Genomic DNA, 18379 nt, shown 5'->3' with positions numbered 1-18379 from the left:
AGTCAGCATGGAAATGAGGGTTAAAATGGCATGGTGACACTGTGGAAGAGTTGCTGCCTTACAGCGCCAGAGACCCGAGTTTGATCCTGACTATGGGTGGTGGCAGTAGGACTTTTGTATTTACTCCCTGTGACCGCGTGGTTTTTCTCCGGGTGCTCCGGTTTCCTCTAACATCCCAAAGACGTACAGGTTTGTAGGTTAATTGGCTTTGGTAAAGATTGTCAATTGTCCCTAGTGTGTAGGATAGTACTAGTGCACGGGGTGATCGCTCTTTGGCATGCACGGTGGGCTGAAGGCCCTGTTTCCGCGCTGTATCTCCAAGGTCTAAAGTAAAATAATTTACATAGGCCAATTAACCTACAAACCTGCACATCTTTGGAGTATGAGAGGACACCGGAGCTCCTGGAGAAAACCCACGCGGTCACAGGAAGAAAATACAAACTCCGTACTGGCAGCATACATAGATAATAGGTGCAGGAGTAGGCCATTTGGCCCTTTGAGCCAGCACTGCCATTCACAGTGATCATGGCTGATCATCCACAATCAGTACCCCGCTTCTGCCTTCTCCCCATACCCCTAGATTCCGCTAGCCCTTAGAGCTCTATCTAACTCTCTTTTGAATGCATTTGAATGAATCGGCCACCACTGCCTTCTGAGGCAGCGAAATCCACAAATTCACAACTCTCTGGGTGAAAAGGGTTTTCCTCATCTCAGTTCTAAATGGCCTACCCCTTATTCTTAAACTATGGCCCCTGGTTCTGGACTCCCCCCAACTCCCAGGAACATGTTTCCTGCATCTAGCGTGTTCCAATCCCAGCATTTGTAATCAGGATCGGACCCAGGTCTCTGGAACTGTAAGGCAACAACGCTATCACCGTGTCACTGCATCACCCGAAAGGTCAGTGCGAGAATGGGAAAGGGAGTTAAAACGATTAGCAACCGGGAGATCCAGAAGGCCTTGGTAGACCGAGCGCAAGCGTTCAGCGACAGTGCAAAGTAAATCCAGCGCGAGAAGGGATACGAGGCAGAAGCAAGTACACAGCATGGAACCTGCAGTTCCATGAAACATGCGTTTCTACAGCTATTGCAACCATTACAATAATGAAGACACGGGTGTACTGAAGTTGTTTTATTGTAGTTGTGGTACTTGGTACATCAGCAGAGAGAGCTACACTGCTCCAGATTCAGAAGCAGTACTACAATCTGTCTTCAAAAATGCATTTATCACAGCAGCCAACGCCTAATTTACCTGCTGCTAGTAAACATCACACCATAGTCTTGCAGTAACAGTTCTGTCAAATGTACACAACAGCAAAATCAACTGAGACAGCATGGGCTGCACATAATCGTTCCTACATGGCACTGTTGAATATCAAAGTAAACGTGACAGTTAACCTGATACGCAGTCCTCCCTGTTTCTACGTCCAGAGTACTGTTCACAGATTTCTGCTTAAAGACATGATTTATGCACTAAAACAGCTGAGGCAGCAACATTCTCTAACTTCTCTATCATAACTCTAACCCCCAGAGATTAAAATGATGTACAAGAAAATAATAATAAAGCCAAAAATCTTTTGCTTTTCAAATATCAATGTAGAAAGTCGCACAGGTATTACAAGTGTTGTTAGAAACTGGTGACGTGGTACTATTGTAGAACATTGTGCTTGGTCAGAGAAAGTATCTAAATGTGCCTCAGTTTTAATCTTGTTTAAGGAAAAATATGTTTGGTAAAAACAGAAGCGTTTCCTCAGAGGGAATGTAATAAGATTAGGATGTAGAAACATAGAACTGCAGACGCTGGTTAATACACGAAAGGATATCAAATGCTGGAGTAACTCAGCAGGTCAGGCAGCATCTCGAGAGAACATGACAGGTGATGACTGGAGAGTCTGATGAAGGGGCTCGACCAGGAACGTCACCTGTCCATGTTCTCCAGAGATGCTGCCTGTCCCGCTGAGTTACTCAAGCAATTTGCATCTTTTTGTAATACAATTAGATAAATTAAGCGTAACGAGGCGTGACAAGTGTGACATTAGCAAGTACTATCGCAACATTTAAAAAACATTTAGACAGATACATGGATAGGAAAGGTTTAGAGGGATATTGGCCAAATGCAGACAGGTGGGTCTAGTGTACATGGGACTAGTGTAGATGGGACATGTTGGTCTGAAAGTTGGGCCAAAGGGCCTGTTTCCATGCTGTCTGACTACGCATATAACAATATGCATGGGTATTCCAGAAGGCAGTGAATGAAAATTAAATGAATGGTTTATATCTGCTTCTTGGCCTTCACTCACATAATGGGGAAAAAAATATTGTAAAGAAGAAGCTATGCTTTTCAATAGGAAAGTTTGTAAGTAATCTTATTGCAGAAATACTGGAACAGTTCTCAAAATGAGTGAAAAGAAACTCCAGAGTTTTAAACTTTTTCACCACTGAAATCAATGAACTCAGTGGTAAAAAAGGTGGTAGGCCTCAAAAAGGTGCTATTACTGACTTTAAAATAAAAAGCAGGTCCTGTTTTCACATTCAGTATGAACACACTGATGACAAGTTATCCCATTCCTTCAATAAATCCTAGAAAATGAGAAATATTAAACAAAATAGACAAAATGCAATAAAAATATAAAATTGTTCTGCAGCTCAGCATCTCTGCCATTTGTTCACTAAAATACAATAATATAAAATTAAAACTGAGAATACATTAAATCAAACATTATGAATGGCAGAAAATATCACACAAGGTAATCAAAAATACATCAGCCCATTACAACGCCTTGTTGATTTAGTGAACAAGTCTTTTTGGATAACTGTCAGGAAGTACTCAAATACCTTGAACAAAAATATTGCACAATAATGCACATAGAAAATGACCCTTTTGTTTTCATTTTACAATTAAATATAACTTAGCAGGTTTCAAACCTGCGATTGTTTGCAAACATTTAATTACTGCTATAAAACTATGGTGTGAAACATATAGACATAGTCCAATGTTTGGACCCAGTCTGTATTGGTGAATGCTCATAGAAAGTGCATGTCACGATTTCTATTGTATTGAATGTGTGTTTCAAGATTTCCATTGTATATAAAGCCCAAAATGTATTTACTTAATAACAGCCATTGTTACTTCAATTGCAAGCATTAATTGAAAATTAAATCCTAACCCTCTCCTCTCTCCACAAAAGGAGTAGGTTTAAGCAACCTCTTGAATTAATCTAGTGCAAGTTACTATAATCTGTTGCATGTGTTTAAGGCATTAAAATTACGGAAGGCAAGCTTGCCCGCATTTCTGTCGGGAGCAGCAGCTAGATTCCAGCAGTGTTACACGCTTCAGTTTTACCCTGGACTGCAGTGCAGCTGATAAAGATGCATGAAACGGTCACAGGGTTTCACCACTGACGCATGAGAAAGGCTTACTCTGATCATGCTTATCCAATTTGTATCAGGACATGGGTTTCATGTTCAAAGCAAAGCACAGTTACTTGAAAAGAACATTTTCAAATCACGGGGGCATGGTGTCCAAAAAATGCAAAGGCCATGAAAATGTTTTGAGAGGATTAAAATCACTGCTCACACTTATATATTTTTATTAGTGTGAGCAGATGCCAATGGTAGGATAATAATTAGATTGAGAAATGGACTGAATATGAAATAACTCTGTACAAAGCACTATTTTCTGTTATTGAATCTGACCAATTTTATTCAGACATTTATATATGGCTTATGTTTATTGGTCCTAATAATTTTTTAGATATTATGTGCATGCAGATGAGATTAGTTTGACTTGGCATCATGCTCGGCACATACATTGTGGGCCGAAGGGCCTGTTCCTGTGCTGTACTGTTCTATGTTCTATGTGGATCATAGAACTGATTACAAAACTCACATGGAGGACAACTTTAGTTTAGTTTAGTTTAGAGATACAGCATGGAAACAGGCCTTTCAGCCCACCGAGTCTGCCCCAGCCAGCGATCCCCATACACTAACACTATCCTACACACCAGGGACAATTTACAATCTTTACCGAAGATAACCTACAAACCTTTGGAAGGTCAACTGGAGCACCCGGGGAAAACCCACGCTGTCACAGGGGACAATGTACAAACTCTGTACAGACAGCACCTGTAGTCAGGATTGAACCTGGGTCTCTGGCGCTGTGAGGCAGCAACCTTACCTCTGTGCCACCATGCTGCCCTTTGGATGACTAATTGACTCTGGATGACTAATTAACGTTCATTCTTTATGAAGAGAATTTGCATGACAAAACAATCCTTTGCACTTTCTCGATGCATTTCATATACAGAGCCTGCAGACAGCAAACTAGTTATGATCTGATGCGTAAATAAAATAAAATATATTTTTTGCCATTTAGTTAGGGCTCAGAACCACTGCAACAAAGACAGTGCTAACTCAGTTTTAATTTATGAAACGAAGATAATCTAAACAGACTATATGAACATTTCATGAGCATTTTATTATCTGGGTTAAAATATCTTTATTTTAGACTTTAGAGATGCAGCGCGGAAACAGGCCCTTTGGGGCCCACCGAGTCCACACCGACCAGCAATCACTTCATACATGAGCACCATCCTACACTAGAGACAATTTACAATTTACAGAAGCCAATTAACCAACAAACCTGTACGTCTTTGGAGTGTAGGAGGAAACCGGAGCACCCGGAGAAAACCTACGTGGTCATAGGGAGAACATACAAACTCCATACTGGATCGAACTCGGGTCTCTTGCGCTGTGAGGCAGCAACTCTACCTCTGTGCCACAGTGTGCCACAGTGTGCCAGTGTGCCCCAGTGTGCCAGTGTGCCACAGTGTGCCAGTGTGCCCCAGTGTGCCAGTGTGCCACAGTGTGTCAGTGTGCCAGTGTGCCAGAGTGTGCGCCAGTGTGCCACAGTGTGCCAGTGTGCCACAGTGTGCCACAGTGTGCCACAGTGTGCCAGTGTGCCACAGTGTGCCAGTGTGCCGCCCTGAGTTTAGAGAAGGAATAGATGTTTTAACTCAGATAATAAAATCCTTCCGTTTACATTAATTGCAGGGAGCTGACAGAAATGGGATTTGAAATGCTATCCTGATTAGTGTTTACGTGATTGCTAATCTTACCAAAGTGTAATCTTAGTTTTTCTTGCAGGTTTACAGTTTTTGTTGAATGAAATTTTCAAGTTTTATGATGATGCGTGCAGTGCATTCCATCACCCTCATTGCGACTTCCGTAGTGAATTTATCATTTGGAATTAAGGGGAAAGGGAGGAGATCTGGATAACGGGTTCTCAGTCCATCCACACCATAGGCTTCAAGCTTATTCACGTCGTTTGTAAGTCCTGCCAGACTTTGGCTGTACTCCTCCACTTTCTGTGCGAGTGCTGTCGGTTTGACGTCTTTGTCCGACTTTCCCTTGACTGCGTATTCGGCCGATATCAGGGCAAGCTTGGCCGCCAGGTAGCACTTGAAGCAGACCCACTCGTTGGCGTTCTTATGCAGGTCGTTCCTGGCCGCAGAGAAGTTTGCCCGCGCTTGCCTGAGCCACCTGCGAGCCTCGATGGGGTTGCCCACAGTTTTGAAGGTTGGAGGCACAAAAAAGCGCGGGGAATGGGATGAACCGGAGGCAGAGGCAAATCTGGCTTTAAAGTGCTGCCTGTCCGACTTGTGGCTGGTTGCTTCCTGATTCCAGGACGTGTAAAACCGCTGAAAGGAGAACTTTTCCGACTGGAAGCGGGCCGACGAGTAGGTTCTTCTGGAAGTTCTATCCGTGCTGAATTCGGAACCTCCTACCCCTTGTTTCTCCAGACGGTTGATTTCATTCTGCAGATGCTTGAAGACCTCGGTGGCAATCTCCAGATTCTCCGCGTTTTTATCGGGGTGCCACTTGAGGTACAAGCGCCGTATGATTTTCTTCCTTTCGGACTCGGGAAGCCGCCATGCCTGCTCCAGTACCATGGTGACCTCTCGGAGGATCTCGGGTAAGGCGTGAAGCTTGATCTTCTTTGGAGACTGGTGTCTCAAGGTTGAAGATCTGTGGCTTTCCCTTCCAGGAAAATGGGGAGGAATCGGCCTGAGACCCGGGGAAAGGCATTCGGTGGGACTCGTAGGGGTGGTGGGCGTGCTGTCTCTTCCTTGGGAACTTTCGTCCGGTCTTGAGAATTTATACAGGTCGAGAGAACTTACGATTTTGTATTCACTGTAGCCGATGTCTATCTGGAAGTACTTGCCCAGAAAGCTAGAGTTCTCAGCTCCTTCCCTTTCCACCTCTTGCACAATGATGGCGTAGGTGTACGTAGGTTGGTACGATCCATAGATATCACCTCCCTCAGCGTCGACAAGGTACCCAACATATTCGCCTGGGTAGAACACATTTAGAGGATCCATGAGCAGTAGGTAATGGATCTCGGCTGAGATAGGTGTTCCTGGCAGAGGCAGTTCAAGCTTTGAACGTTCAGTAGAAGAATCATACTTAACTCCTAAGTTGTCCAGTTTTTCATTGATCCTGTAGATATCATTACAGCCAAGCATGGCTATTAGGTAGGATGTATCCAAAATCAAGTTGTCAGTGGCAGTTTTAAGGGTCATTGCCAGGGCTAATAGAAAGTTAATATCCTTGCCTTCTGCGTGCTGGATGTACAGGTGTATCACAGCGTTTCCGTATCTCTTCAGGAAAGCCAGCGTCTCACTTTTACTCCGAGGAATCGTGCTGCACCCTTTTATTCGGAGGCTGGTCTGCAGTTTCTCAAAGCACGAAACCTTCAGCCCTTCGCGTAAGGCCTTGCAGAGCCGATTGGCTTTCTCTTCGTTGGCCAGGTAGGCGTTGTCGTTCTCGTGCTTCATAATCCGGATCAGACCCGTGATGAACTGCTCGGAGGAGAGCAGCAACTGCAGACGACCCTGAAGTGAACAGAGGGCCCCGAATTGGCACATCTTTGGCGTCTCCTCGTCCAAGATCTCTTCTAAGATTCCACCGAGTAGCCTGGGTCTCAGTTTGGAAGGGAGGAGCATGATCAGCTTGGTGTGAAATGCGTGGTCCTTTCCCAAGTAGCACTGGCTGAGGTCCACCAACATTAGCATCCCCACGTTCCCTTGTATCCGACTTTTATAATGGGGCGCGTCGTCAAAAACCAGCGTGTTCGACTTTGTTAATCTCCCGTCATTACTCGGGAGGTAAAGACCTAAATCGCGGAGATTCTCCAGATCAATTCTGACCTTGATCGGCTCATTTTGGAGGCTCTTGAACAGTCCAGATACAGCCCTCTTCACGGTCCGCATCTCATTTGGTTCCAAGTGCTTCCCTTCGGATATCTTAAATATACGTCCCAAAACCTCAACGTACTGTTTTGTCGAAATGATGTCTTCCGTGCCCAGAAGTTTAAACAACTGGTGGAAGCTGCCGAGTTCCAAGGGTAACTTGTACAGGTAGGGTTTATAATCGGACTCGTGTTCAAGATTTATGACCACCTCTTCGGGCTTGAGTAGTTTCCAACCATCTTCAACCATGACAAAGGCAACGCCTCGAAGGTGGAGGCGGAAATCTTTTTTCTCTGCGTTGAGGAACTCGTAAGTACTTTGCAACACTTTGACTCTCGTTTTGATCATGTCGTCCTCTGGAGATGCAATGTTGCAGATGTTTTTGCAGTTACTTATGACTTTGTCCGGCGGGGGATCCAGACTGACGTTTAACATTGTCAGGGCTTCCTCCACTTGTTCCTGCTTATCAAGCTTGCTATCCTTTTGGTCCTTAATACTCAGAGGTGTTGCCTTTTCCGGGAGGATGGGGCAGGATGTCCACAATAACTGCATGACGTCAGCCTGCTTGAATTTGGGATTGACTTGAGCCCCACTGAAACATATTAAAGAGAGAATCCCATTGAGATCCTGGTACTGAGGGTGAAGTTTCAAGAGCTCTGCTGCAGCACATTCTGGGTAGATGAACGGTATCAATGAAAGGTCTTTAAGAAAGGTCCCAGTAAACAGATCATTCCTCTCTTGAAATATATGGTTTAGCAGAACGTCAACCTTGTTCTGTATCGTTTCTTTGGGCCAATTCTCCGCTTGAGCCCGAGCTCCAGCCTCCTTCGCAAACTGCAGCAACTGCTGCTGGGAGACCGTGTGCTTCAGTCCGATGTTTCGAAAGAACGTTATCCAGGAGGTGAGGAACGCAGCGCGGTTCTTGGGTTTTTCAATCTGTTCCAGTCGTCGGAAGAAGTCTTGAGGGATGAAAGCACCATCGGGCAACATGACTTTGAAAACATTCTCCGTCCGGTCGTAAAGATTCTTTGCGGCCTTCAGTCGGTTGAAGGAGTCCGGGATGATTGCAAGGCTTTCAAGTTTCTCAAACAGTTGCTGCCTGATTGTCGTGCCTTCGTCCAGATTGGATAGCTTCTTCTTGAGGTGCACCAGATGTTCAATCTTGGCCGCAGTGGTGAGGTTATCAAACTTTGGCAGCAAGTGCTTCAAGTAGACCTCGAGGTCATCCACAGGAACGCAGTTGAGGAAACCATACAAGTCTTTCAGCTGAGGATTGTCGGCAAGAAAGGCAAAGTTGGTGGACAATGTCCATCGTTCTATTTCGGCCAGAGGAATGTTTTTTGTGAGAACAAAGCAAGAGCCGTACTTCAAGATGCTGATATAGGTTCCATTTATGGCCTTAAAACAAGGCAGAGACTTCAGGATCTTACTGTCATCCTGAGCTGCCAGTTGATTCAAGTTGGAGTTGAAGTACATCAGAAGCACTTCAAAGTCACTGTCGGCCAGAAGATTTGTCCTCAGTGTTGATGTTCGGTTCATGTAATCGAGGGCCTTCAAAATGCTACCAGGACTCTCAACGTTCGCCGAGTGAGAAGCCAACTGGGAGACCAAAAGGTTCTCTTTCGAGCAGATTTTATTCAACGCCAGTTGAATGCAGCCCGCTTTCATCAGTGTGCTGAAGACCTTTTCGTTTTGGCCGGTTGGGAAGATGGAAACATACATTAAACTGAGTGGCACCAGTACTTCGCTCTCTGGCATCAACATCCTGTTGCTGGACATGGTGAACTTTGTACCCGGCAGCAAAGCCCAGTCTTTCAACACCTCGACGATGGTTTCAAAAGTCGGCCTGATCTCGGCTTCGCCTTCCTTCACCGCGATAGCGTCGCTGATGAAATGCCAGCTGGTCTTCAGCCACGATTCGCTCACAAAATTGTCTTTCCACTTCACGACGAACCTCGTTTTGTAGTCCCTCGGGAGCACAAACGACAGCAGCTCTGCGAAACTGCTTATCTCGAAAGCCTTTGCGACGCCGCAGTTGAGCAGGATATTGTTGTACTTCATATAAAGCGTGTTCATGAAGAGCTCTTTGCGGGGCGAGACCAACTCGTGGTAGGTGGTGAGAAACTTAGGGCGCTTGGCGTCGAAGACTTGCACCACGTTGTCCAGGGTGAGGAGGAGAGGAAGTCCTTCCACTCTGATCTCATTCTCTTCCGAATCCTTGAAGCAGTAGTCAACCAGAAGCTTAAGGTTGTGGAACAGCTTCAGCACTGTCTGGTGCAGTCGGCAGGGCAGCTTCCCAATGTGGCAGCTCGAGTCTGGAGATGTGAAGGTGTGCAAGAACTCGCGCACGTCTGCTGGCGTTACGTAGTGGACCGGGATCCCAGCTTCCCGGAAACACAGGTAAATGTTGGAAGTCTCGTCGGAGCTGTACACCAAGTTGAATCCTATGTCGAGCAGCAGATTTTTCAGCCTGTAGACGTTCTCGGCGATTGTCTTGCGAACCGCGATGTTGTACTCCGTGCTCTTCATGTGCTGCAGCTCATCTTGCAGCAAGTTGTCAAAGAAAGACCTGTTTCTGTTCGCCAAGGACGTGTTCACCCAGCTGATGTAAATGGTGGGGTGCAGCTCACCGCTGTCCGCGTTCGGGACTCGCACCACCGGTAGGAGACGCTTGAGATCATCGTGAAGGCAGGAGTAGAGGGACCTCACCAGGCAGTGCCAATCCGGCTGTACGTCCTGCTTGTTGGTGGCAAAGAAGGTCAGGAATTTCTTTAACGAGTCCTTCAAGACGTGGTTGGGCGTGTTTTGCAGGACAGTGATCGTAGGTTCGGAGCCTAGGAAGTATCGCTTCCGAATCTGAACCAGGAGTTCCACGTAGGCAGGGGCAATCAAGGTGGTCATGAGATTGTTGTTCCAGTCGCTCCTCACCCCTACGCCATTGTCATCCCGCCACAGATTTCTCCTCGCCGAGTCCAAAGCAAAGTGCCCGTTCACATGAACGGGTAATCCCGTTTCCAGGGACAACGGCAGGAAGCAGAAAGCTCGATGTGGCTTCTTGTAATTGTGGCTGATGCAGCCGGCCACGCCGCCCCTGGGGAAAAGGGTGATGTCCTCGTTTTTATGAGCCGATATGACGGACTTTGAAACTTTCTCCATGTTGGAGAAGCCGGCCCGGTTGCAGACCAACCAGGTGGTGAGGTTGCCTTCAGAATCTTCAATGTCCATGGCGTAGGTGATCTGCTGGACCGGTATCTGTCCGAGCTGTTTCCTTTTATTCACGCTGTCAAGCACCGACGCGTGAAACTGCTTCCGTTTCAGCCTGTCCGCATCTGTGATATTGGCTTTCACCGAGTACAGGACGTTTAATTCTCCCGTCGTCTTCTCGATGTCGCAAATTGAAATCTTCTCCATGTGATTTAGAAACATGAGGAGCTCTGCTCCGTCGCTGCGCAGTTTGTCCAAAAGATTCTGAACCATCTGATCCGACACTGGGACTTGGCAGATCTCCGATATCTTGGACATCTCGGCATTCCTGATCGGGAACCGAAACATCGTAGCATTCTCCATTTTGAAAAGGTTACCTAAGAACGGGCTCAATACGTCATGAAACTGGGTTCTGAAGTCCGAGTCCAAATCTCTAAACATCCGTCCGGGGCTAACGTTGGTAGATCCCGGAGCATATCTTGCGTGGGGATCAAAGATGCAGAGTACATCGTTGTCAGAAATAAATGCCGGGCAGTCCGTTATGTGGTAGACAGAATTGAATCCAATTCCGTATTGTCCAGTCTTTCCAGGATTCCCTTCCTTTGTCCCTTTTCCAAGGTTCTGAATACCCCTGATGTCATCTTCTGTGAAGGGTTGGTTGTTGTACACGCAAATTGCTGGGCCTTGCAGCGGGGCCCACTTTTCATCAAAGATCCGATCTCCTGGATGTTCCCTCGGGTCAAAGATGAAGTAGACCTCTGTGGCTTTGGCGTCATCTGCGTTTTGAAGTAGCTCTTTAAGCATTTCTTTCTCGGACGGATACGCGTTGAGAATGCTCTTAATGCGACTGGTCAGTTTCTCCTTCTGCCCAAATTCACTGCCGAGGCTACTGAAGCAAATATTGGAAGCGTAACGTTCAAGAGCTTTGTGGCGCTTTGGCAATGCCCCGAGTTTGACTGCCACCTCTCTTGGTATGTCCGGATGGCAATATTTCACGGTTTTATCACTCACTCGAATCCACGGACAATCATTGTAACACAGAGATTTAGCTGGAACGAGAAAGTTCTCGCCATCAGGTAACAAAAGGGTCCCATATTTCCGCTTGCAGTAGTCTCGGTTTTTCTCGCGGATTAGTCCCCAAACACCCTCACTGATGATTCTTCGGCAGAGCTGGAAATTGCTCTCCTTCAGCAGCTCATGGCCAGATTCGGTTTTCAAAACCTGAAGGACCGACGCAAAGTCTTCGACCGTGAACGAGGACTGAACCCCCAGCTTCTCGAAGAATTCGCGGAAGTTGTTCCTGTATTTGTTCGGCAGCTGATAAAGGTACGGAGTGGCGTCAAAGTTCAAGTGGAAGGCCACCTTCGCCGAATCGACGTACGTGTTCTCCACCAGAACAAACGGAAAGCTTTGAAGCTCCTCGTTGATCTGAACCTTTGCGGTCTCGTTCTTCATCATGGCTTCGTGGAGGTACTTGTAGCAAGCATTTGTGATGTTCTCCTGGCACAGAGTGATGCCGTCAAACCCTGTCGCGACTTTCTTCAGCTGTTCCAACACTACGAGGATAGGTGGCTTCTTCAGCAGCCCCAAGAAGTCCTTAACACTCGAGGACAGACTGCCACATCCTTTACTGGGAGGATTTTCATTTAGAATCGGGTGCAGGAGGCAAACTACATCTTGGTACTCAAGTGGATAAACATCTTTGGCTGAAAAGAGAGTCTCTGGTTGAAAATCGTTTCCTTTCCAATGCAATGAGAAACCAGGTGGCTTTTTAAGGAAAGGAAGGAAAGATATGGACTGAAACTTCACTGCAAAGTCTTTGGCTCTGTGATCCCGAAACTTCAGTTTCTCATCGATTAAGCTGAGAATGATGCTGCAGCGTAGACAAGCCGCTGCGTGATCGCTTTCGTTTAGCGCTGCAACAGACCGCGCGCGCTCTAGTAAATCCTCCCAGGAAATGTCGTCCTTGATCATGCCGAGCTGCACGAGTTTCACCAAACGCACTGGGTTCAGGTAGTCTTGCGGGGTTCCCGAGGGGAATCTCCCATCACTGATGTCATACAGCTTGGCGACGCGGCCTTCGGGATGGATGAGTCTTGAGGGGACGGACAACTGCTGGTCTTCCCCCGAGGACGGTATGCAACAGCTGGCACGTAGGAGCCCCGACAACTCCAACACCTTCTCATCCAGCACGTAGAGCATCAACGGATCGCGGAGATCTGCCTCGATCTCCTCGATGTACGGGAAAAACGCCTCGGTAAAAAACTGCTTCTCTGAAAAGGTGTTCTCCAGCAATATGCTCCTGCAGCCCGCCTCTTCAAAACCCGCCCGGACCCATGGGGGGAGTTCCACGGCGCACAGGGGCTGAGGCTTGGCCTTCTTGAGGAACTGCAGGAGGATCTTGAAAGCCAAGGGCCCCACCACCGGCCGTCGAAGCAAAGTGTCGTCCAAGAACCTTATGCTTCTGATGGAGACCCAAGAGGTCCCATCCGAGAATACCTCCGTCAGCTTGTTGCCTCGCCCCTTGGCGATGTCTTCGTAAAAGCCCTGCCACACCACGGCAAAGTCATCGTGCACCAAGGTAATATCAGGCCACAAGGTGTAATAGTCGTAGTCATCAAGCTCTGCATTGACGGCCATGTCTCGTAGCACAGCGAGGGCTTCCAAATATGCCTGAACTATCACGTGCCTCATGAAAATGGTGTTCCACCTGCCTTTTGCATCAGTCTTCCAAATTTCCTTCCGGTTGGAGGAAACCGCAAAGCAACCGTTGATATGGACTGGCAAACCCGTGTTAATCCTCAGAGGCAAGTAGCAGAACACTTCACCGAAAGCGCTGCCATTTGTCTTAATGCTCCACTTGCCACCCTCCACCTCAGACAGCAGAATACTGACCGCGCCACAAGGGACAAGCCCCAGCCTCCGCCCGCTCTCTTGCAGCGAGAACATCAGAGCTTCTCCAGTGTCCATGCACGAGCAGATGAGCCAAGTGGTGGACTCGGTCACTTTCTCCGGGGCCGACTCTCCGCTCGCCTTCTTTCTGCCCTGCGCCACCTTGGCCAAGAAGTCTACGAAGGGCGAGGCCCCATCCTCCGGGTCCCTGAAGAGCGGCGAATGGAGATCGACTACCCTTCGGAACACCTGAAGGAATTCATCCACCACGATCTGCACTATGCAGGCACACCGAGGCGCCTCGGAAGGAAGCTGCCTGCTACTCGCAAGTGTCTTCATCAGTTTTGCAGCCTCCTTTAAAATATTCATCGGCGTGGTCACGGCTTTGGATGAGCAAACTACTTTCTTGATTGCAATCAGAGTCGGTGCCAAACTGGGATCCGACCCTTCGGACTGCAAGAATTTCAAGAACATGGTGTTGACATTCTGGGAGAAGAGGATCAATCTGTGGCCACACAGGCTGAATTCATCTACGAGAGAATAGATATCGGCCGTGCCATAGGAAACACTGCTGATCTCACTGACTAACGCCTCTTCCTCCACCCTGAAGGGAAGTCTGAAAAGAGTCCCCATATAGCAAAATGGCTTCTCTCTGTCCAGCGGTAAATCACAACCAAATACGTTGACAAACGGCCGGAATTGATTGGGAAACTTCCTTAACCTCTTCTGATGTTTGTTCCAATTGATCTTTATCCCAGGATGTGTTTTGTCACGAATATGCTTCCCCAAGTGATTAATATTTGGATCAAACATTACCATGAACTCACGGCTCAGAATTATAGGGATGTCCGTGATGTGGTACACGGAGTTGAAACCTAGTCCAAACTTGCCGACCTTGTCCACCTCGCTCCGCTTCAGGGAGCCGCCCAGCCTGGTTATGTTTACAAAGTCGGCGTCACTGAAGTCGGAGTTGTTGAAGGACCAGAGCGCGGGGCCGTGGCACTGCACCATTCCCGGGTCCAGAAGGTTCTCCCGGATATCAGAGTTGCCCCGCATGTCGATCAGGAAGCTGCACTCCGTCCCCTCCGCGTCGTCCGCGTTCTGGAGGAGCTCCTTGAAGATGTCCGCCACCGACGGGTATTCCTCCAGGATGTTTCTGATCCGCACCGTGAGCGGCTCCCTTTGTCCTGACTGCTCGAAGCCCAGGTTCTCTGGGTTAATGAGCCTGGTGCTCAGGCATGGGACCTGCAGTGCCTGAGCCATCTTCATCGGGATGTCCTCATGGACTAAGTTAATGGGTTCCAAGGAATCGTCAAGCAAGTCGCTGAGATCGTCTACTTTGATGTCGCAGTAGCTACAGTTCTCAATGGGCTCCATCACCAATTTACTAGGATCTTTACTGTAATGAATAGGTATCGGAGTGTCAACATTAACGGCAACATGATTGATGTACAGCCACCTCAAGATGTTCAATACCAGAAGTAAGTTGTGTTTACTTTCCTGCTCACTGATTTCCCCATCGCTTTTTTGTTTCATGATCTTCACAATACCGAAGAGGTGTTCCATTGTTATTTCTTCCAGTGCTCCAAAGAACGTAAATAGCTTGTGATATTTTGCCATGGTTTTTGGTAAGATATATAGATAAGGTTCCAGATCGAGATCTTGTATTGGTTTTATGGTTACGTGTCCAGGTACAGTAAAGACTTTCCCTGTCCAAACCCAAGGAAAGCTCAATGATTTGAAGTCTTCGTTATCCTTCTCCAAATGTCCTTGCATAAAGTCATAAATGTCAAGCAAGAAGTGCTGAAACTGGTACCATTCGTCACTATTGAAGTCCTTGGAGTTGTGCCAATCCACGACATTCTGCAAGTGCCCCAATACCCTGTTCAGACTGGGTTCTGTGGAAAATCCCAGCAATTTCCGAACTTCCGGAGAAATGTTCTCCACAAGAGGCACGGCAGAGCCAACCAACACTGCGTCAGATACATCCCACATCTCACAAGCCTTGTGGAAAGTTACCACGTCCCCTTTCCAGGCAAGGGACTGTGGGTAATTCAGAGGACGCGTCTTACAAACAGGAACCCACTTTACTTTCTGCATGGTTGACTTTGCTTCAGATGAAAGCAACAAAGTCTTCTGCCTGTGAAGAATCATCAGCAACGTCTTGGCTTTTTTGGTAACCAGATCATGTTGCACCTTACCACTGCTCTGCAGAACTTCAATTCGTTTGGCCACTTGAATGACTTCTTTTTCTGTTAACTGATCTTCATTCTTTAAACCTATCTGCCTCAATGCGTACAACACATCCGGAGTCGCGGTGTAGCCCACAGGTGGAAACATGGCTTTTTCTTCAGCATAAAACAAGTTCTGCAGTGCTTCAATATCAGGATCAAACAGTTCGTTAGCGGACAGTAATCTTCCCTGAGAAACAGAAATAAATTTCAAGGCTTTCAACCATTCTATAAACAAGGCATTTTCATCTTTGAGGAAGGCTAAGTTGATGAGTATCCAACTCACAATATCCATTACATCCTTATTGGAATAAAAGTTTTTTTCAATGTCTTGCAGTATCATCTTTAGACAGTCAGTACTTTTTAATTGGTCAGCTTTCAGCAAGGTGACCAAACGGATGGAAGCTTCATCAGTGCAGTGTATGACGGGAGCAGACATCCGTATATCTGGGGGCAGTTTTGCAGTGTGGTGCAAGACTTTACTTCCTTTTAACGCAATAAAACTATGACTACCTTTCTCAGAGGATGGTTCAATTTTATTAAAGATAACTAATTCCTTAAGGATCTTCTTGTCTCGCTCGTTAACCTCTGGCAAACTAGCTAGGAAAGATCTCAGTGCAACTTTGTGTGTTGGAGGCAGCAACGTGACATGACTGGAAATCCTCTGAGGCATTGTCTTATCCAGGATCTGCAGCAGGCTGCTAGGCAGAGGGGAATGGATGTATTTTTTCATAAGGGGGTGCTGCAAACATGGGTCTAGTTCTTTAACGACAACTCCTCCGAGCTTTTCTACGACTTCTGCCAGAAACTCGGGGAGCTGCGTTTCATTTTCGGATTCCATGATTATGGGAGACGGAGATCGGACACGCAAAAGGTGAACCACATTTTGGGATTCGCTCAAACGCCTTTTCGGGATGAGTGGCAACTCCTCAAACAGAGTCAAATCTTCAGGGAAGTTGTGATACAGATATCTCCATACTGCTGTCAGCCACGACAATGGTGGGTGCTTCCTCGCCGAGTTTCCTGGCAACCACTGAACCATCATCTCTCGACCAGGCCAGCAGGAAGTCACCATTTCCTTTATTAGTCTCGCAGTACGCTCAGGGGTCATCAGCTGCAGCTGCGTACAGAGTCGACCTGAATATTAACAACAGTAAATAGAGGAGAATTAAAAAGACAAAAAAAAAGCTGAGTAATTAATGCTGTCTCTGTAACTGAAAACTGAAACTATAACTAAAAGTGTCTAGCTTTGCACTAAATGCTTGGTTTCGTTTATTGTCACGTGTACCGAGGCACAGTGAAAAGCTTTTCTGTTGGTTATAACAGTGGCCCCACTTAGTTTAGTTGAGGTTAGTTTAGAGATACAACATGGAAACAGGCCCACCGTGTCCTGCCGACCAATGATCACGCAAGTGTACACGACACACTAGGAACAATTTACACAAACCAATTAACCTACAAACCTGTACGTATTTGAAATGTGTGAGGAAACCGCTGTACCCAGAGTAAACCCATGCAGTCACGGGGAGAACATGCAAACTTCGTACAGGCAGCACCCATAATCAGGATTGAACCCAGGTCTCTGGTGCTGTGAGACTGCAGCTCTGCCGCTGCGCCACCCTTCTGGGCGTAACTTTCTTCACACTTAACATTTTATATTGCTTGTCCAGATTATTACATAATTTTAAGTATAATTATATCTATTAACTATCAAGGTACATCAATTGCCTTTACTACCATTCTGTGTGCTGCAAAACTGGTCTAGTTTAGTTTTATTTTATTTTAGTTTATTATTGCCAGCGGAAAGACTATACGTGATTACAATCAAGCCGTCCACAGTGTACAGATACAGGATAAAGGTAATAGCGTTTAGTGCAAGATAAAGTCCAGTAAAGTCCGATTAAAGATAGTCCGTAGGTCTCCAATGTGGTAGATGGTAGCTCAGGACCACACTCTAGTTGGTGATAGGATGGTTCAGTTGCCTGACAACAGCTGGGAAGAAACTGTCCCAGAATCTGGAGGTGTGCATTCCCACATTTCTGTACATCTTGCCTGATGGGAGAAGAGGGAGTGTCCGGGGTGAGACTGGTCCTTTATTATGCTGGCAGCCTCCCCAAGGAAAAAAAAGGGTCCAGCAATGTTGTACCTTTTATCCTTTATCTATGGACTGTGGCGGCTTGATTGTATTCAGATGTCGTTTTTTCTTTGACTGGACAGCACATAAACAAAATCTTTTCACTGTACCTCAGGGCACGATAATAATAAGCTAAACTAGGCCAGTTTTACAGCATACCAAATGATATAAAAGACAATTGACATGTTTAACAGTTAGGTATAAATATATGTAAAATTATGTAATAATTAGTTCATATAAGTTAAAATATTAAATATAAAAGTTACACCAAAAATGGGGCCATTATTATAATCTGTACATCTTTGGAGTGTGGGAGGAAACCGGAACATTCGGAGAAAACCCATGCGGTCATGGAGAGAACGTACAAACTCCGTACAGACAGCACCCATAGTCAGGATCGAACCCGGGTCTCTGGTGGTGTAAGGCAGCAACTGTACTGCCACTCTTTCAACAATTTAATCTGCCCTTGCAATAGGTAACACGTCAAAAGGCACTTGAGAAAGAAACATATCCTCAGTTGGGTGAAATGCTGGATGCAATATAAAACCCGCATCTCGGGCTAATGCTGGCAATCAGCCTACAGCTGTGCAGGATGGAACTCCAACATGACGAGCTATCTATGGAAGCCGGCCAATGCAATGTTAACATTGCAATGCAGGTGGTCGGATTAT

General features: G+C 46.5%; 1 protein-coding gene across 3 annotated transcripts in view; it reads right to left on the bottom strand.

Moving 5' to 3' along the window:
• Nucleotides 1-1124: 1124 nt before the first annotated feature.
• sacs (sacsin molecular chaperone) overlaps nucleotides 1125-18379 on the bottom strand; it is an 83276-nt gene continuing 66021 nt past the window's right edge. For all 3 annotated transcript variants that reach the window (XM_078402426.1, XM_078402425.1, XM_078402427.1), the window contains one exon: nucleotides 1125-16711. In XM_078402426.1, coding sequence (XP_078258552.1) covers nucleotides 5145-16711 — 11567 coding nt within the window. In that variant the 3' untranslated portion in view covers nucleotides 1125-5144. The remainder of the gene's footprint in view (nucleotides 16712-18379) is intronic.

The sequence above is a fragment of the Rhinoraja longicauda genome, chromosome 7 (assembly GCF_053455715.1).
Source record: "Rhinoraja longicauda isolate Sanriku21f chromosome 7, sRhiLon1.1, whole genome shotgun sequence".
In the NCBI taxonomy this organism is placed as follows: Eukaryota; Metazoa; Chordata; class Chondrichthyes; order Rajiformes; family Arhynchobatidae; genus Rhinoraja; species Rhinoraja longicauda.
This window is presented reverse-complemented; position numbering and strand designations above follow the sequence as displayed.